This window comes from Uloborus diversus, chromosome 6 (genome assembly GCF_026930045.1).
Source record: "Uloborus diversus isolate 005 chromosome 6, Udiv.v.3.1, whole genome shotgun sequence".
Classification (NCBI taxonomy): Eukaryota; Metazoa; Arthropoda; class Arachnida; order Araneae; family Uloboridae; genus Uloborus; species Uloborus diversus.
This window is the reverse complement of record NC_072736.1, coordinates 128271085-128292516: the sequence shown is the minus strand read 5'-3', so window position 1 is coordinate 128292516 and position 21432 is coordinate 128271085. Positions and strand designations below refer to the sequence as shown.

At 34.3% G+C, this 21432-nt stretch overlaps 1 protein-coding gene across 1 annotated transcript in view; it reads right to left on the bottom strand.

Annotated features, from left to right (window-relative positions):
- LOC129225256 (glutamate receptor ionotropic, kainate 2-like) overlaps positions 1 to 19329 on the bottom strand; it is a 276786-nt gene extending 257457 nt beyond the window's left edge. The window contains exon 1 of the mRNA XM_054859840.1: positions 19131 to 19329. Coding sequence (XP_054715815.1) covers positions 19131 to 19263 — 133 coding nt within the window. The 5' untranslated portion in view covers positions 19264 to 19329. The remainder of the gene's footprint in view (positions 1 to 19130) is intronic.
- Positions 19330 to 21432: the final 2103 nt, after the last annotated feature.

Here is a 21432-nt window from a genome sequence, read left to right as displayed (position 1 = left end):
TCCCACGACAATAGGAGCCCCAAAGTGGATACAAAAGTGCTCATGATAAAGGCTTTCCATGGTTCTGTGATAGACAAAAGACCCGTCAAAAATGGATGGCGAGGATCCCCTTAAACTTGTAAATTCGCTACTGCAGCCTACGGTAAATTTTTACAGCCTTGACATCTGCGTCTATGACATATGTTATATGCTAAAGTATGAAATCCGTTATTTTATAGAATACCTAGTTATTTCATGGAATAACTGATCGTGTCCATTAAAGTGTAAAACTCTCTTGTATTTAACTAGTTGTAGTCTTGTATTTAACTTGGTTTAACTAGATATTTCATAGAATAACGATCTCCAGCCTGTTAAAGTGTAAAATAATCTATATCATATATTTTGCACGACAAATACATTTACCTTCCACTCCTTCTGCATTTATGAACTAGTCCAGACCATAGGGAGAGAACTTGTTTAGCGTGTTGGTGCCAGTTCGGTTGCTACAGCTCAAAGTTTAGGTACTGGCGGGGGATTTAAAAAAATGTTCGTGTAAAACCGAGTGTACGTTTCCATTAATACCATTTATACGCTGCATAAATTAGATAAATTGCTTCTCTTTCATTTTAATTGTCTATCATTAGTTTTTTATACAATACCTAGTTATTTCTTATTTAGATAAATTGTTTCTTTTACACTTTAGCTGCCTCTCATTAGTTAATTTATAGAATACCTAGTTATTTCATAGAATAACTAGTTAAAGTGTCAAATTAATAACATATTACACGCTTTAACAGACACATCAGTTATTTCATGGAATAACTAGGTATTCTATAAAATAACTGCATTATATACTTTAACGGTTAAATATACACAATCTATCCACCTTGTATAAGTTCTTCCTCTCTTCCTGCTACTCTCTACACTTGCAAAAAATACCTTTTGAACTGGGTTCTAGTTGTCGTATATAAAAATAATCTAAAGCCATTTGGTATGTCTTACCGATGTTTAAGTTAATGATTATTCGATGAAATATTTTTAAAAGTCACTTATTAATAACTAATGCTAAAAACACAAGACAGTAAACTCGTCAGGCTAGGCAAATGTCTTGTTTAGATACATGAAACGAATCGCTCATTATAAAAAGAGTTCTTCTCCACACTTCGAGTACTGCCTGTGATGCACGATATATATATATATAAATCTTAAGAATTTTACTTGATGGTTTTATAAAAAAAAAAAATCCTGAACATAACAGTCCTCATCATATGCTTGAGAAAATAAAATTAGTTCATTAGATATACTATTACACATCTTTGTTAAGGAGCGATGTAATAATGGTGCAACAATGGCAAGAGTTAGTTAGAAATGCACGGTTAGGTTTGCAGAGGCTCACTACGTCATCAGCGCGGGAACACACAAGATAATCGAATAACGAGAGCATCTACGCGTTCTCACCCAAGTGCCACTATCAGGCCTTCTATGCCATTCACCAAGACGGAAGGATCTCGCAGGTTCAAGGAATACCACCCAGGAACACAACTCTCACCAAAGCTTGGATCGAAATGTCCAGAGTTAGCCTCTGAATATTTGAGAATCATAGGGGCTTCAAGAATATAACCTTAATAGAGAAAAGTTTGAACATAGTCCCAAATATGTTTTAATCGTGTGATATATCACTTCTTATTTTATCTCACCTTGTGTAAATCAAGTTTTTAAGAAACGAAATATGCTTTTATAATGATGGTACTAAAAATTGCTTCGTAGAAAAAGCAATTTGTAACAAGTTAAAAACCTTATAAACCGGAAGATGAGCTATTTTGATAATTTTATAAGCGTTGTTGTTATTAAGTTTTAAAGTACTGTATTCAAATAAAAACCAAAATCTAAATGTTTTAAATAAAAAACATGTTGAGAAATGTTTTTAAAAATCTTTTAAATCATACCTAACATGTTCAATTTTATTTTCTAAATGTATGTGCTACAAGTGTTATGTAGTGCAGACATCTTTGTTATCACTTAAAAAACAAATTAGAGTACGTTTCAGGCCGACGTAATGAGTCTATGAATTATAAGACCTTTCACTTTTAAGCTCGCTTCTTTAGCTTTGAAAAAGGTTTTTTTTAATCCCGAAACACGTGCCTGCAATTACAGTGCTGGCCAAATTATTGGACTAAACAGTTTTTATTATTTATTTTTATTTTTGTGCACTATTTGTACTAAAAAGCTATTTATTTTACTGTTAAAGTGCAGTACATACTGTACACTGATTATTACGATATTTAGCGTAATTTAATGTTTGCAGGTGGCAGCACTGTCGGCTTCGTTTATGTTTTTTGGTTATCTACCAGGAACATAACCTCAATCAGCTTAAACAGTTCACTAGTTCTTTTTATTAGTGTGTTCTGTTATATTTAAAGTTAGTTTTAGGTAATTAATGAGTATGTGTATGTAAGTATATATAATAGTGAGTACAAACAATTTTTTACCTCCTTTTTTAAAAAGTGTTAAGAAATGGTGTAAACCTTGTGAAAAGTATGCCAAAAAGACTTAAAATGCTCATCAAGAACAAGGGAATGCATACTAAATATTAGATAATTATTTTACTGTTCGTTAATTTGTCTATAATTATGTAATCAATAAAGAATTTGCTTTCAAAACAGTCTTAGTCTAATGATCTGGCCAGCACTATGCATTGTTTATTTCAGAAACTCGTCAAATGACATTTTTTGTTTTCAAAATGATAGTATTATAGAATATGAACGGCCAGTATTAGGCACATCACCTGATGCAAAAACATGTCAAATGTTAAGACTTTCAATGGGTTGTGTTTTGTCTTGGAAATCTCCGTTTATTGAGGAAACCCGTCAAGAGAAATCACATGGCGGCTTTCTGCGACAAATTCCGTATTCGTCTTGTTTCGTTTTTATAACGATGAAACTTCTAGGAGGGGAATTCGGAAAGGGAAATAGGACTCCTTTTAAAGTATCCACTTGCAGAGAGTTTTATTACAACAATACGACCGAGAAAAAGTGGTTACTAAAGAATTTATTGACGGTTTAACCTCCTCAACATTCACACTCAAAAAATCTTCTGCAGTTGCGGAGTTCCCAACAGTGATCGTCCTTTCTTCTAGGAAGATAGAGATCAACGCAAGTAAAAAATAAATGAATGAATGACCTGAAGAAGTTGGCAAAGTTTTCTAACCCCCCCCCCCCCCCCTATGAATAATTTTTCGATGAAATCCTTCAATGGCCTACGACCCAAACCGCCTGCAACATCGACGCAGTGTATGAAAATAAGTAGAACAAAAATTCAAACATCATTCTTGGCCTATATGCAGGGACGATATCTTTAATTTTGTCTCGTTTGTCTTCGATTATTTCTTTATTTTGCGCTTCTCATTTAACTGATATATCATTTTTTTCTCTAATGTTTGATAAATTTAAACATAAACATAACACGCTTTTTCATTTGCAACCTACAAGAGCTTTTCAAAATCAATATTATAGTCAAAAACCTTTTTTTTCTTCAAGTAAAAAGTTTTATTTTAATACAGAAACCCATTAAACACAAATATTTAAAAAAAAAAGAAAAAACTCCCAAGTTTTATTTCTTTTCGCAATTCAATAAGAAACACCCTTTTTTCACGCCAAAACCTTTAATAATTTTAATATTATATTTTTGATTTTTTTTTAGTTTACCGAAAATTTAAAAAAGTGCACTTGACAGGTTTTTGAAATAAACGATTCAATTTCTATTGCACCTAATGCTGATTTTGATTTTAAAAATCTTTTCAAAAGTAATTTTTTTCTGTTTCATAATCAGTATCCTATATATTGACAGTAAATCAGTATCATAAATATTCACTTTTATTGGTCGGACCTGCAGCGAGCGTTAATGGAAGTCGGAGATAATAACCGAATCTAACAGCGTCATCGTTTTTCCCGTTGCGTTAAAGACGAAAATGCTTTACCTTGACATCATTTTCCTCATCCGCAGAGCTAGGAAAACTATCAGAAAATATCAGCAACATGAAAGTCAATGAAATTAATCAAAAAATATTATTGAGAAATATTCTCAAGGTATCGCGGAGGCAGTTAGCATAAACGTTCGACTGCCCTCTTAACGGCCTGTCGTTAAAAAGACGCGGGAATCATTGACATGGCAGAAATCGCTGATCATGGGCTCTTCGCGTCCACTTTCAACCCATAAAACCAGAGCTAACTTTTATGAGATAGGATAAAGTAGTTGGGAAAGCGTCGTTTTGGACACTTCAATGGCGTCGCGAGGTGCTTTGTGGATTAAATATTATGTTTGCAGAGTTTGAGTGAGAAATATTTTTCAGAAAGTTAAGTCATTCGTTTAGAATCACTCTATACGGTAATCAAAGGATTAGAAAAAGAGCAATATGTGTGATTTTTGAGTAACAATTATCCTTGGACTGTGAAAGCTACTTACATAAAGAGTTTAGTCGCAGAAATCTTGAAAATGGTACAATGAGGTTGTTTCCTTCAGTCAAAAGTACTACTTTTAGACACTAGTTGATAGAATATGCGAAAAAAAAAGGACCAGAAAATACTTTCATTTTCCCAACATTTAATTTTTAATACATTTTTTTTAATTTCCAATTTTTCAAACATTGCGTGGTCTTTATGAAAAGTCGTATATTCCACTATCGCACTGAATGCTTACGCTTGCTGTCTACCGCGATTCCACGTTATGATAATCAAGAAGAAAATTTAATGTTTCGCTCTACGCTTGTTATCAACCATATCGTTGCCATACACGTGAGTAAAGAAGGGAATTAAATATTGCGCATTGAGCGAATGGCAGCTCATCATTTGTGATGTCATGCGCTGAAGCGTAGAAAATAAAATCGACTCTGCGCACTGATTTAAATAATTTTTTAAAAATAGTAAAATATGTCAAACTATTTAAAAAATGGTCAAATCCTATGTTTTTATACACACATTCTGTCAGAAAAGAATACTTTTAAAATTTCGGAAACGATCCCATTGAAGATATCGGTGTGAGTAGGGGACAGCTTCTCAGCTCCTTATTTTAAAGCTAGAATGTTGTGGCTATCACGAAATTTTCTCCTATATCTATCTGCTGAATTCTTGAATCTAACGTATAACTGCTCATGTAATCGCTACTACAAAATTATGCGATTCGCAAAAGCGGGAAGATTCTGATAATTGGGAAATTGGCGATCTTAATTCATAGGCGTTAAATTTTTGGCACCAATGCCAGCGCAAGGTATATTTTTTCCCTCGCATCCTTAAACAAAGATTAGGGAAATATTTATTTGCATACTGTTACTATAAGACAAAATGATTAGCATAAAAAAATTATGCATGCAAAAATTCAACACCGCGCCACATCCCAATAATCGAAACATATCCTCATATACAAAATCAAAAAGCAAAAATTGAAAATAATTTCAAAAGCCTTGCTTATTTTAATTATGTACAGATATTTAACTTGTTAACAAATATAAGATGGCAACAGATAAAAATTTTAAATTATTGAGATTTTCCTGAACTTTTAGCAACAGTTAAATCGCTTGACAGCCTTTCTCGAGCAGAAGAATTTTAATGGGATTTTTCTTTCACATTGTTGCATCAATATGGCTATTTTTATTAGCACGCAAATTGGCAAAAATTACCCCTCTTGGATCGATTGGCACCAAAATTGAATCTGCGCATGTTTCCGTGTAGGTTCACATTTATTTCAAACTAGCGGTACCCGCACGGCTTTTCCCCGTAGTGAATATTAAAAGGTCATTTGGTTCGCCAGTATATTTACAAATAATGGATGATGAATTTCTAGTCAATTTTGTGTGTTCATTTGCTCATCCACGTTATGGTAATTTGCTCGTCCATGTTACAGTAATTCTCTCAGTAAAATGTTCTTAAAATTGCTATAGAAAAGAACAAAATCGAATTTTCGAAAAATTGCTTCCAGATGCTCACTCCTATATTACGAACTAATTTAGTGCCAAACTTCATGAAAATCGGTCTAGACGCTATGCACGTAATACAGACTTTCAGCTAGATTATTAGTAAAGATTTTATCTAAAATGTAGCATTACGTCTTGAGATAAAGTTGTTTATTTTTCACGTCTGCAGCCTTCATTACTTTTTTTTTTCTTCATAAAAACATTAAAATATTTCTGTAGCCGTCTTCAAATACATGATGATTTGAAAAATACCCTCAATTCGATTATTTAAAAAAATGAAACTTTCTGAAAGACACGGCAAATATAGTCAGTTCGAGTCTTCATTTAGACTTGAGTCAATTTTCCGATCGATGTTACGGGGATAATTCTTTTGCCCCTGAAATACTTCCGCCCTCCCACGATCCGAAATCGATTTCCGTTTCAAAAAACCGTTTAGATCGGCGACATTAAATACACATTTCGAAAGCAGAGGCAAAAGAGCAAAAAATGCGCATTCTTTTTATTTGAATCTTTGTACATTATTATCTTCGGATGAGATTTAGAATGAGAGTTACCTTGGTCCCAAACGGTTTCCAATAAGCTTCAACAAAACGTGCTTTCTCTTCGTTTATTGGTTCCGAAGGAGGCTTTCCGTACGAATCACAATGTGGATAGTTTTACTTGTTTATCACTTAAAATCGATTTCGGACGTCTATCATGGTTAATAAAATGTCAATAGGTTTTCACGGTACTAAATAAAATGATTTCCGTTTTAGTTCGTTATTTGAAATGATTAATATACATATTCATGTTTGCAAGTAAGGGGGGATCCAGGAATTCTTCGAGGAAGAGGCGAAATTGCGTTTTTAGAACTTCAATTTTGGGATATAGTTTCCGACCCCCCCCCCCCCCACCCAAACATAATCGAACATCGTTTAAAATTGCATTTCTGGCAAAGCAGTTTCAAAAAATTAGCAAAGAACAGAGCTTGAACTTCATTCCTTACTTTAACGTTACCAAAGTTGGTTTAAAATCGCGTTTTTATGATCTCAAATTTGAAATATTCCGAAACATTTCCTTAAATTCTTTTTAATATTGTCTGAAATACTTTTGGAGCTTCAAAGTCGAAAAACTTCCGGTAGAACCTCTCAAGGGAGGGGCGATCGCCCCCTATCGCTCAAGTTGCAAGGTATGGTCCATGGTGTTTGATGATGGGTAGACAACTTTTTACCAGTTAAAATGTCCGTACAAACTGATTTTTATGAATCAACTAAACGAGAATCCTACTCGACGCACCATCGAATACTACTCAAAAGACAAATTCATTTCCACCATTGTTCTTTTTTTTTACTATTGTTCGAACCATTGCAGATTGCCATTCGAACGAACATAAATGTAATCAAAAATAAATTAAGGATAAGGCTTGTCTGCTCATCCTAATACAGTTAAATGCCAAGAACTATATCAAATTACTAATTGTAAAAAAAACGGACTCGGGAAGCAGCGTTTTTTTTTTTCCTTCATCACTTGCAGATTTTGTTGCATTAACCAGAAAATGGCTACCAGTTTTTCATGTAATGACACTATCGGTGGTTGGCATTACCAAAGACGCATTAACATTATAATTTTGATTCCAATTTTCATACCAGATGGAGGCACCTGGGATCTATTCGATGCGAAGTTACACTAAGAATTTTACTTAGCCGAGAGTGCCGATGATGCAGGCACTCACAGCGGATCCTGAACATGTTGCATAAACCTACGGTATGAACATTTACGCTTCTCTCCATCTTGAAAATCGAATGAATAGAGGCGGGTTTGAGCTCGAGAGCTGCGGCGCAAGCCTAACCACTACAGCATTGGTTTCCTAGGAGGGAATTGCCGACCTACGGCGTCGCTTCTCGCCGAGAGGAAAAGCAAAATTCTTCTGCGCATGCGCGCCCGAGCAAAAATCGGCGTTGTGAGTGGCACGCCGGAATCACTTGACTTTGATTTCAGCGTCACGCTGAATAGCGACGTCAAAGCTCGGTGATTTCGCTTCTAGAAAACCAGGGCTTTAGCCACACTGCCGATCAAGAGAAACTATGTCAAATATCTCTCATCATCGAGACATGTTGCTGCGATGAAAATTTTCCATGTTCTCTTTGTTCTCCTTTTCAATTTTCTCATGTAAGGACACATAATAAACTGTCTAATAAATATAGGATTTAGTTCATCTACCAAACATTCATGTACACCTTCGACGTATACAAAGTGCAATTTACATGCAAAAGAATACTGTTTAACGCTTTCGCGGCCGGCGTCAAAATGGGGAGATAACATTTCCAGGCTTATTAACCGTGGTCTAATTGGAGTAGAAATTCCAGACGTTTCGGCTTGCTTTGCTGCAGCCGTCATGAGTGGTTTGAGTTTGGTGAGACTGATTCCAGGTTTCGGTAGCTCCGGTATTTAAGCAAACTGCTGCTGGGCTGCTGGTCTTGATTGGGAGGCGTTCTCAAGTCGGTGGTGGAATAAGGTTCCTGATTGGATGAGATTCAAGCCGCTGGGTGATCCTGGTACCTGATTGGATGGGATTCACAAGCCGTGGTGGCTGCCGGTTTCTGATTGGATGGGACCACAGTATGTTTTAGACTGTTGTGGCGAGCGGATCTAAGGGCAGGGTGCCATGTTTTTGGTGAATTGAAATTCTCCTCTTTTCTGTTGAAATTAAAGGGGTGTTTGAAAATTTCTATAGCTTCGCGATGAAGACGGGCAAAGTAATGAGATGTTGTAGCCAAGATTTCTGTGTCTTTAAATTTGATGTTGTGGTCTTCTTCTTGTTGACTGTGTTCGGCTACGGCTGACTTTATCATAGTTTCCTAAACGGCAATGACGAACATGCTCAGAAATGCGTGTCTTGATGCTGCGCTTCGTAGTTCCGACATAAACTGATCCACAGGAGCACGGAATTTTGTAAACTCTTGATGTGGAGAAAGGGTCACGGGGGTCTTTCGACGGGCGATAACAATTCCTAAGTTGAGTACACAAACCGTTACCTTCATAAGAACTCAAACCACCACCCGAGACAAAAAATGGCTGTTATCAATACCCTCATGCACCGAGCAGAAAGAATACATTTGAAGGAGGAACTGAAACACCTTGAGCTAGCATTTCAAACAAATGGATTCACTAGAGGAGAAACTAGAAGAGCCTTTCATCCCAGGAGGTCCCAAAATAACGAACAGAAGTCTACCCCATCTGAACCATTAGGAAAAGTATTCTTACCCTACCTACACAGAGTTACTGACCGAATCGGAAAACTCCTTGAAAAACACAACATCAAGACCATTTTCAAGCTCACCACTCAACTCAGTTTATGTCGGAACTACGAAGCACAGCATCAAGACACGTCTTTCTGAGTATGTTCGTCATTGCCGTTTAGGAAACTATGATAAGTCAGCCGTAGCCGAACATAGCCAACAAGAAGGAGTCCACAGCATCAAATTTAAAGACACAGAAATCTTGACTACAACATCTCATTACTTTGCCCGTCTTCATCGTGAAGCTATAGAAATTTTCAAACACCCCTTTAATTTCAACAGAAAAGAGGAGAATTTCAATTTACCAGAAACATGGCACCCTGCCCTTAGATCCGCTCGCCACAACAGTCAAAAACATACTGTGATCCCATCCAATCAGAAACCGGTAGCCACCACGGCTTGTGAATCCCATCCAATCAGGTACCAGGATCACCCAGCGGTTTGAATCTCACCCAATCAGGAACCTTATTCCACCAGCGGCTTGAAAACGCCTCCCAATCAGGACCAGCAGCCCAGCAGCAGTTTGCTTAAATACCGGAGCCAACGAAGCCTGGAATCAGTCTCACCAAACTCAAACCACTGATGATGGCTGCAGCAAAACAAGCCGAAACTTCTGGAATTTCTACTCCAATTAGACCACGGCCAATAAGCCCGGAAATGTTATCTCCCCATATGCAGAAGAATGTTGCAGTTGAATGTTAATAATCTGGGGGCTTTAAAGTGTTTGTAATACATAATGTTAGTAACTACTTTATAGCTCTTTTTTTTTTTTTTGAGCAATTACGAATTGCTCTTTTTTTTTTCACTTAACCGTTGAATGACGTCTGTCCTTTGATTTTATTTTTCTATGCTTATGATGCAGACGTTCATGTGCCTCGGAATTGAATTACTTATAAACGACCTTCGCGATTTTACACAATACTTATTACTCGAAAACAACATCCAGCACACAACATCCAACACATAACTTCTAGCATCCAGCTCCTGGCATTCATTTGAATTTTGACGTCTTGAACTCAAATTATGGTTGCGATAAAAGTCATTAGTATTAGTAAGAAACCCAACGAGTGGGGTCCTACTGAAATTTGTGATTGCAAAAAACGTAATCCGAGTTCAAGATTTAAATGTCTAAACTTTTTTTTTTGTGGAGAACTATGATGTCTTTTCACAATTCCATAATGGAACAGGTTCGTAGAAAATGATAGCTGACACATTTTTTTTTTTTGTCATGTATGCATGCCATGGGAGAATCTGCTTTAAGCATTGTGTTTCAGAGGTAATATTTTTTGTGATTTTTGAAATAATCTTTAGGCAAGAAGCGTGTTCTCATTTGCATGACTATTTTTTTTTATACAGACAAAATGCATGCAAGAACAAAATGCGTTAAACAAATTGAATTTAATTTATTTCTAAAAATACAGTTTTCACTGTGGCAACGACCGATATTTTTAATCGATTACTACATTTTTATCTGGATCTTATCAGGTTATATTTGGGAGGATAAGAAAGAATGGACAAGATCAGCAGCGAAGCATGCTGCGTTAATGCATATCATTTTCATAAATTCTCTTCCTCTGAGGAAAAAAAATGCAGAAATTAACGATTTCTTTCCCTATTATTCAGCGCCTGTTCGACTACGTAGATTTCTGATAACGATATTCGTACAATAATTTTAACGGTGCGACGATATAATTTGTTGTGGTTTGTGAATTTACATCAAACAGAAACGGCTATTAATAAAAGCATTTAGTGTTGTCTTACGTACTGATTTATTAATATGTATGATAAATTTTTATTACAGTTTGAAAATTTTTCCAGTTTTTGTAGTTCTCAACATAATGCAATATATAAGAAAGAAACTTTAAACAGAATACAGTTTAAACAATAAAAATAGCAAATTAACAAAAAAAAAAAAAAAGGATAAAATGAAACTTGGAGCCGAATTTTGTTACATGATTTCCTTCAAGAAAAAGCCGTTAAGCAATCAATTTCTCAAAACATCCCGTAAGAAAAAATTTTGCTGTCCAAATAAAACCGCCAATTAATAAATTCGTTGCTAATTTCATGTTAGAAACAATGAATAACGAATCAATTGTTGCTTTACAGAAAAGTAGGATAAACATAATTCATAAAAAACTGTAGAAAATGTTTAGGAAAAAAAACATAAAAAATGGAAAGGTTAGAGAGTCGGGTAAAAAGAATGAGAATGGCAGAAAAATAACATTTATATCACTAAAAACCACAAGAGTTCAAAGAAGAGAGAAAGAAAAATGCATAAAGTAAACTCTCTCTTTTCTGAACATGGGACCGAACAAAAGTGTTCAGACATGGAGGTGTTCAAGGAGACTGGAAATGCATGCATATGCATTCGACTCTGTTAATGAACCATGTTCAGCACTTTGCCAAGTGAGCTATACCAGTTTTTAAGACAGATGTGCTGAATTTTGGATTGGCAGCAAGTATAGTGTCCAATTAAACTCGGTAGGACTTACTCTTGCATTTCTTTCTTTATTAATTTAAAAATCTTTAAGGTAATATATATATAAAAGGTCTATATATATATAAAAATGAATGTTTGTCTGTATGTCATCCATGAACTCAAAAACTACCCGGCAGATTTGGCTGAAACTTTCACCGTTTGTTATTTTTGGTACTGGGAATGTTTATAGACCAGTTCGAAAAAAACCCGATCGATAGTTCCTTTTTTATTCCAATTTAAGTCACAATCCATTGTATAAATACGAATAAAATTATCGGCTGCAGAAATTAATTCGCGTGAAAGATCTCATTGATAAGAAGTTAGCTGTTGCCTTTTTTCTTGAGTTTGAACAAATAAATTCTTTCTTTATTGTTTTATGGCTTTTCATGCAACAGGGGGATTTAAAACTTTTTCTATTTGATATTTTTAGCGATTGATTGCAAACTGCGTGAGTACAAAATTTGAGTATAGTCACGGCTTCACTTGATACCTGGACCGATTATTATGAAAATTGCTATAGAGCCATTCCATTTCAGATCAGGCAGGGTCTGTCACATGACCATCACCGATTTTTTTGAAAAAATTACAGTAGTTACAACTAAGGGATAAATGAAATATCCCAAAAGGATTTTGCAAGAAAAATTTTTTTTTCTTCAGTTACAGCCTATTCAAATTCTGCACAAAATCCGCCATTTTGGAAAAAACCGGCAAAACACTCCATTTGAAATGGACACTATTTCAAAAGTATTTAACCTATTCGAATAATTCTTTTTTATAAAATAAATAAGGACCCATATATCCTCTAGACATCATTTTTGAAAGTTTAGTTAGATTTTTTGATAAAGAAAAAAATTCATTTTTGCCGCCAAAAAACTGCATTTTTACCGATTTCATGATTTTTTTTCTCCATGAAAAAAAGGTTTTTTTTTTACTAAACGGAGATGGCAGTCTAAAGCCCTTATATGATAGTTTCATAATATATTTTATTAGAATCCTTGAATGCATACAGCCTCGGAAATAAAATTTAAAATTTTGAAAATTTTCAAAAATTAGCGATTTTTGAAGTGATTTTACTCGAAAAACCCATTTTTTAAAAATCTAAAAATTGGCTCATTTGAACCCCATATAATGCTTAAAAAGTGGATAGACACCGCATCCAGTATTTTTTCCCATAAAATGTTTTATGATTTTTTGAAAATGACCTTATCGCCCATGGCATGCATGTAAAATAAAAATTTCTAATAATTTCAGTCACTGAAAATCTGATCATATTAATGGATTAATGCCTAATAGCTACAATGATGGTGCACTTTATCAGCAACAAATAAAATTTTACTGACTTTTAATAATATAGCAATATCAAACCACTTTTGATGACCCAGTCAATTCGTCTTTTTGTAAGACTCTGTGTGTAGTCTTTAGATAGGAGATTCTGTGGTGATTATATTAATGACTAATTCAGTGGCTCCCAAAAGCGTTCGTACACCTTGAAATTTTGTAGTAAAACCAAAATAACGCAAAACTGAATTCGAATATGAAGTCCAATTTTTTTTCACATCATTCCTATGCCATTCTGAATAAAACCCAGCAGTTTTTTTCAAAATATCTGATGACCCAGTCAATTCGCCTTTTTATATTTCGTTATATAAATATATTTTTCTGGTGATCAGCGCCTAATTGTTATGGGAGCTGAGCTCCCGTACTTCCTTATTTGTTTTACTCGAATTTTTGTATTTTTGACCGAATTCAGGCCACTTAAGCATAAAAACAAGTTCTGAAGACTATAGGGATCCTGCACTTCTTTTGTTAGAAATTGGATCCCTGGCTATAATAGTCACCTTTAGTGAGATCTGTTTGGTTACCTCAATTTACAACCATGTTCAATTGATTACTTCTCTCATAAAACAGGTGGGCTTTTTAAATTCTGAAACTACAAGTGAGTTTTACGGTTTGAATTTAGTATAAATATTCTTACGTATAAAAGTAATCATACGAGGTAGGATCCAAAAATTATGTGACAACATTCGCCAATGACAACCAAAGCACGAAATTAAAATTAATCGTTTTAAATGCATTGTGTTGTTCTTCCCTTTGATGATTTCCCCTGTCGTGTAATTGAGTTGAAGAGAATGACTATTGAAAGAGAAAAAAATATGATTTGTTGCTGCATATGAAAGTAGCGGTGAATGCATAGCTTTGGAGACGAAATAAACTAATATTTATTTAAAAAAAGGGAAAGATTTTAACTGTTACTGATAAAGTACATCATTATCAAAGCTAGTCATTAATATAATCACAAAAGGCTCTTCTACCTATAAACTACACACAGAGTTTTACAAAAAGACGAATTGACTGGATCATCAAAAGCAGTTTGTTACTGATATATTATTAAAATTCAGTAAGATTTTAGTTGTTCCTGATAAAGTGCACCGTTTTTGTAGCTATTAGGCATTAATATAATCAGATTTTCAGTGACTGAAATTATTAGACATTTTTATTTTACAAGCATGTCATGGGCGATAAGGTCACTTTCAAAAAATCATAAAACATTTTATGGGAAAAAATATCGGATACGGTGTCTATCCACTAGTTAAGCATTATATGGGGTACAAATGAGCCAATTTTTAGATTTTTAAAAAATGGGTTTTTTGAGTAAAATCACTTCAAAAATCGCTAATTTTTGAAAATTTTCAAAATTTTAAATTTTATTTACGAGGCTGTATGCACTCAAGGATTCTAATAAAATATGTTATGAAACTATAATATAAGGGCTTTAGACTGCCATCTCCGTTTAGTAAAAAAAACTTTTTTTTCATGGAGAAAAAAAATCATAAAATTGGTAAAAATGCAGTTTTTTGGCGGCAAAAATGAATTTATTTCTTTATCAAAAAATCTAACTAAACTTTCAAAAACGATGTCTAGAGGATATATGGGTCCTTATTTATTTTTAGAAAAAAGAATTATTCGAATAGGTTAAATTTTTTTGAAATAGTGTCCATTTCAAATGGAGTGTTTTGCCGGTTTTTTCCAAAATGGCGGATTTTGTGCAGAATTTCAATAGGCTGTAACTGAAGAAAAAAAATTTTTCTTGCAAAATCCTTTTGGGATAGTTCATATGTACCTTAGTTGTAACTACTGTATTTTTTTCAAAAAAATCGGTGATGGTCATATGACACTTTTCATACCTGCCTGCCTGATTTGAAATGGAATGACTCTATATATATATGTATTTTTCTGCGGAGAAGGTGCATAATATGCTGATTGAAGCCACTCGCCACCAGGTGGCACTGCAGAGTAGCAACTTCTGCCCCGTTCAACCGATTGTCATGAAAATTATTATAATGATGTATTTTTTTTTTGTTGGCGTAGCAACGCGCGTCGGGTACAGCTAGTTTAACTATAAAGTATTACAATACAGTTGTCGCTACAATATCTGTAAAAAAAATAATAATAATTTGCTTTTGCAATGTGTATTCTCGTGCAAGGTCGTGCTATCATCCAATTGTTTAAGCGGAAAGGTTTCCAGACGTGTATTGCTAGTAGGTATTCGTACTTTAACGGTCTTGTATGCTACTTGATACAGTTGTAGGATTCTTGAAATACACAATTCAGTGGACGAAACTTCAAGCTCATATTTCTCAGCTGAATGATTTTATAAATATGCATCAATATCCGCAAAAATAATTTTTCTTCTCTTCATCTTCTTAATGCTCTTCAATCATTGTGATAAATTGTAAAAGTATTTCAGGTTTCCCAATTTGGTTCATAGGAATTGCCGAGAACTGATTGTAAACATGTTCTGTATATAGAGAGGTAATTATTGAAAGGGGTTAATAATAGTGTTCATAATACTGGGGTGATCATATTATAGGGTGTTCGGAGTACAGAGAGGTCAGCCTATGTTAAATCTATGGAGATTCACCGGGACCATCAAAATGTGTTCAGAATATCGGGGTGTTCAAATTAGGGAACGTTCAGGTAGAGAGAGTCCACTGTATATAAATGAGACCAAATTTCAGACAAATATAGAATGGCTTTATGATCGGAAACTAGCTTAGAAAGATATTCAGTAAGTTACCAACCCATTAGGCAGAGTTAAGGCAGAAATACATGAAATACACCGCCAGCTCAATTCAATTTCAGCTGAGGACTGCAGTTTCGTGCTTATTAGCACTCATCAGCCCGGCATAGGAAGTGAGTGAGCTGGAGGTGGAAAACCTCTTAAGGAAGTCTAGAGTGGCAAACAAACAGGTAGCTAATATAGAATTAGCACTGACCAGACGAGTGACCGAATGACCGAAGCAATGGTTCGGTTCAACTCGAAGATTGGAGGCAAGGCATGGTATATTCAGTAAGTTACCAACCCATTAGCCAGGGATAAGGCAGAATTACATGAAATGCACCACCATCTCACTACCAAACGGCACGACCTTGAGGGTCACGGATCCGGACGAAATTCTGGATTTAGGTTAATTCCCACTAGATATGAGCCCAGGTAAAGCGGTTTGACTGCATAAGCCCTAGTTCGGTCGTAATGGCGACCCAAAGTTTATAGTTTGGCTCCAGAAAAGCAATGATTTTAATTTGAAATACACCTTTTTTGACTCTTTTCTTGATATTACATTGCAGTATTGCCCAACTGAATACATTCACAGTATAGAGTAAATTTCACTTCCCCTACGTCGTACTAACAAGAGACGTGACAGATGTTAGGAGAGCAAATATTGTGCCAAAGTTTCAAATTCCAAAGAAAACGCTATTGCAGTTACGGAGCCAAACAAGCAAATTTAGACCCTCCTTGGTGCCAAACTAGGGCCTATGCATTGAAACTATTTTACCTGGGCTCATATCTAGTACAAACTGACCTAAATCCCGAAGTTTATCCGTATTCGTGACCCTCAAGTTTTTGCCATCTGAACCACACTGATTTGCTAGACTCCAAAAAATTGCAATGGCGTTTTCATTGGAATTTGAAACTTTGGGACAATATGTACCTTTCCAAGACATTCGGAGTCTTTTGTCAATACAAAGGAGGAGGGGGGGGATTTATTCTGTGTTGTGAATGCATTTAATTGGCTCATATGCCAGAAAAGGTTAAAATACGTTTAATTTCAAAGGAAAAAAAAACATTGCTTTTCTGGACTCAAATGACAACTTTGGACCCCCGTTGCAGCCGAACTAGGGCTTATGCAGTCAATCCGCTCCACCTGGGTTCATATCTAGTGGGAAGTAACCTAAATCCAGAATTTCGTCCAGATCTGTGAACCTCAAGTTCGTGTCGTTTGGTCGGCAGTCAATTCCAGTCGAGGACTGCAGTTTCGTGCTTATTAGCACTGACGGAATTGACTGAGCTGGAGGTGTATTTCATGTAGGTTGGAAAGATTTTACAAAATGTGGAAAGATTCCAAATGTCAAGACCTGGCGAATTTGGGTATTTTTGAACAATTTCAAAAGACTTAAAACCAACGGAATTCTTTGATTCTGTGATTTTCATAGGCTAACAGCTCTTGGAGATAAGGCTGACGCATTAAAGGGTAAAAATTTTAGTATTTGTCATCAATTTTTCATTAGAGTTGTACTTCCTCTATTTAAAATTTCTGAAACTCAACTATAGTCCGGAGGCTAGTTCAGGCTTCAGAGGTCTACGCTGAATAGGATACAGCACCTAAATTGCAGATGTTGTGCTGAATGGCGAATCTTTGAAATGGTTCTTTGTTCTCTTTCTATAATCTAATCAGGCAACTGCTTCGCAATGAAACGTTGAAAAAGAAACTCATAGAATCCTTAAAGAAAGATATTTTTCCGTTGGGATCAATCGAATTTGTTAGTCAGACTAATTCTGATAATGTATTTTAAAAACACTAAATAATCTAGATAGTAAGAATGGCATAAATCAACATTCTGATGAGGAAAATATTAATTCGAAGAAATTTATTTTACCTTTGAAAAAAAAAGTTTTTTTAAGGCAAGTGTAAAATAATTAAAAAAGTTTTTAAAAAAAACATTTTTTTTTCCAAAATTCTGCCAAAGATATTTAGATTATGTTTTTTAAAAGTATATATAGTGAAAACAAGCTTTAAATTAACGACTTGAACCAAACAAATCCTCAAAATCAAGATTATTTTCTAAAGTTTGCAACTCTTTGCTTGTTTAGGTCCCGCTTTGAAATCACTTTATTTACCTTGCTAGCATCTAACTTATGATTCAAGTACTCTTTAGTTTTTGTAGTAACGATTAAAAAACTTATCCCACAAGACCAAACTGACACTAGGACAGAGTAAGTGCAATAAAATATTTTAAGAGAATTGTCATTTCTCATCTTCATCTAAAATGTTGGGAATATACTATCTAAATAGAAAATGATGAAACTATCTTTTTTAAGAGGAAAGTATTTGAGTTAACACCAAAATTAATTTCAATACCCTTTTTTGTATATCTCGTTGCGTAATCATTTTATCTGAAAACTAGTGAAAACTAATGTTAATGAGTAAACCATTTTAAGGCATTCCACCGTCACGTGCACAACCACAATCAGACTGTAGTTTTACCAACATTTTTTTATGGATCTTAATATTTTATTTAGAAGAGAGTACACATATTTTTAATTTTTAATTTTTTATAATATATTTTCTTAAATAAGTTTCTGATTTAAAATTAAATTTATTTGCATGTGTCACCTGCGGAATATCTAAAGTAACCTTCGTGTAATTTGCTGTATGGGTAGTTAATATGTTTATTAACATAGAAAAGAAATAGCGAAATGAATTGCAGGTTTTGATAGCTAAGGCTCAAATTTAAAGGAAATATATCTCATTTAATCTGAAATAAAAATTTAGAGTGTTGAAAAAATTACAGAGAGAGCTATTGCAGCAAAAAACTGCCAATTTGTCCCGTACGTGATAGCTCATATATTTCATTCAAAGGTAATAAGTTTAAAACGATAATGAATAATTTTTTCGCTTAAAAATCATACATACGTTTGTAATTTCTTAAGCAATGAAATTTTGTTCATAACCTTCTTTAAACTATTATTTTGATGAAATATGTGAGTTGTCACCATTGAGACAAAGTGTTCGTTTTGGTAAAATGGCTCTAATGTAAATTCCTAAATCCTTTTTCTGTGCTTGATTACTGATGATTATTGTAAAAAAACTTTTTTTCAGGAGCCGAAATTTTCACGAAATTGAAGATATCGTTGATTTTGTGAGTTGAAAAATTTTATATAAACCGAACCAAAAGTTATAAAATACGCCACAATTTTTTTTTTTTTTTTTTTTTTTTTTTGCGAGGCTTTAATCTTCGCAATTATGACAACCGCAAGTTAAAGCCTCGCGAAAATAAGTGCTTTTACAGTAATACGTTTCTTTTTTATCATGATCAATTTAATAAAGTGTTTTCCCCGCCGATAATTGAATTTTTAACTACTCACCAATTTTGAGTTTGTTGGGGAGGGCACCCACGTGGTCCCACACCGTCCACACGCACATCCCGAGCACCAGGGCAGTATTCCATAAAGACGCCATCGTGTGAAGCGCTAGGGCACGCAGGGCGGGCACAGACATCGCTCTCGCCCCATGGGCCTGAGCTGCCGAGATCTCTTCGTCGCACACATCCGAGCTGATCCGCTCTTTCCCGGCATCTGTCGGAGGCGCGGGAGCATCCCTCCGACGAGGGGAAAATGGAGGGATTTCTGCCCGCAGAATGGGGATTATTCTCCTCATTCCGAAGAAAATACGGCTTTTCTGCTTTTTGCCCAAATCAGAATGAGAGGTCGTTTTAATATCGACGAGGTGTCTCGACTTTTGATTGTTTTGATAAGAAGTTTGCTTTCTCTGTGTCTCATAGTGTAATAATAATAATACACCTGTGGATCTTGAGCAAATTTAGTCATAACTTAAATTAAAAATAGTGTAAAAATTCTGTAAATTATAAATTATATAACATTTTACATTTGAGTTTCTGATAGTGTATAGAGAAAAAAAACCTGCAGATCTTTAATTAATTTCGTGATACATTTATTGCGCCCAAATATTATAAAATTAAAGGAAAATGTAATATTTATGTTAATACTTCCTCAATTTTACCGAATTATTGTATTTTACTGATTATGTAAATCACGAATTACGGAAAATTTCAGCTTTTGTTTTTTCATTTCAGTTTCTGATCGTATAATGAGTGAAAAAATTACAGCACTTTTGATCTTGAGCATATTGTTATTATTTAAACTGTAAAAATATTATAATAATTTTGGAAATTATAAATTATGTAACATTTTACGTTTGAGTTTCTGATAGTGTAACAAGAGAAAAAAATCAACACCTGTGGACCTTTAGTTCATTTTGTCTTGCATTTGTTGCGCAAAAATATTATAATAATTATATAAAATATATTCATTACATACATACTTATTCAATTTATACCGAATTATTGTAATTTACTGAAAATGTAAACCATGAATTATGTAAAATTTCACATTTCAGTTTCTGATAGTGTAATGAGAGAAACAAATACAACTCTTGTTGATTTTGAGCATATTTTGCCATATTTTTAAATGTAACAAAATATTATGATAAGTTTCAAAATTATAAATTATGTAACAGTTTACATTTGAATTTCTGATAGTGTAATTAGGGAAATAATGAACACCTGTAGATCTTTAATTTTTGTCATGCATTTATAATGCATAAATATTATAATAATTACATAAAGGATATTGGTTATGTAAAAAAGTATGGAATTTTTACCGAATTAATGTATTTTACTAATTATGTAAATTAGGAATTGTGTAAAATTTTACAAGTTCACATTTCAGTTTCAGTTACCAGAAAGTTTCGCGATGCCACTACATACTGGTTTTTAATAATGTGTTGAACTAAAAATTTTGCTTCAAAAAAGTTAAGAATTTAAGTTCTTTACGCAGTCACATTTAAGATTTATTTCCGGTTCGTAAATATCTAAATCTAGTTCCTGAACAAACTTTATTCAAAAGTTAGTTCATGTAATATCTTTCGTATATTTTAAAATTAAACTTTAGTTTTAGTTGTTGTTTAAACCACTCGGGTACGCGAGCCCAAATAGACAATATTACCTGCTTTAAGGCACACATGTACGACTTTCGTTTATAGAGTACCATTGTAGTGGAGTTTGGTTTAGCTCAGGCCCTTTTATTTACCCCCCCCCCCACCCTTGATATTAGTAGTATTTAACGCTAACATTTTGAATCACGCGTAGTTAAATAGGGGAACTATGTATGGGCGGTTTAGAACAATAGTGGTGCAAGTCAAAAAGTTTGCTAATTGAATTAAACATGGGTTTGAGTTCCTGTTCATGTCGTCTAGTATGTGTGCCAATTGAACAAAAACGAGCTGATGTGTGCATCACATGACTTCCTTTCACGCCAATTGAATGATAAAAGTGCCTTGGAGTAAGCAAAGAAACTTTAAATATTTTTACCCCAAGCGAACTGAAGCAAAAAAAGTTTTATACACATTATTTTTCCCAATATATGACATTTTAATGTGATTCAATAGCTTGCTCTCGAAATATCGCCAATAGTGACCAAAGCAAAACCAGATTTTTTATTTAAAAAAAATTAAAAAAAAGAAAAAACCCACCCAAATTTGCCTCTAAGTTGGCGAACAATTTGGCGACCTAAGCTTGGCGATAAATTGATAAGTGTTTTCCAAATTATAACACCACTTGAGTTTGCGTTGAAATTAACAATGATTCCC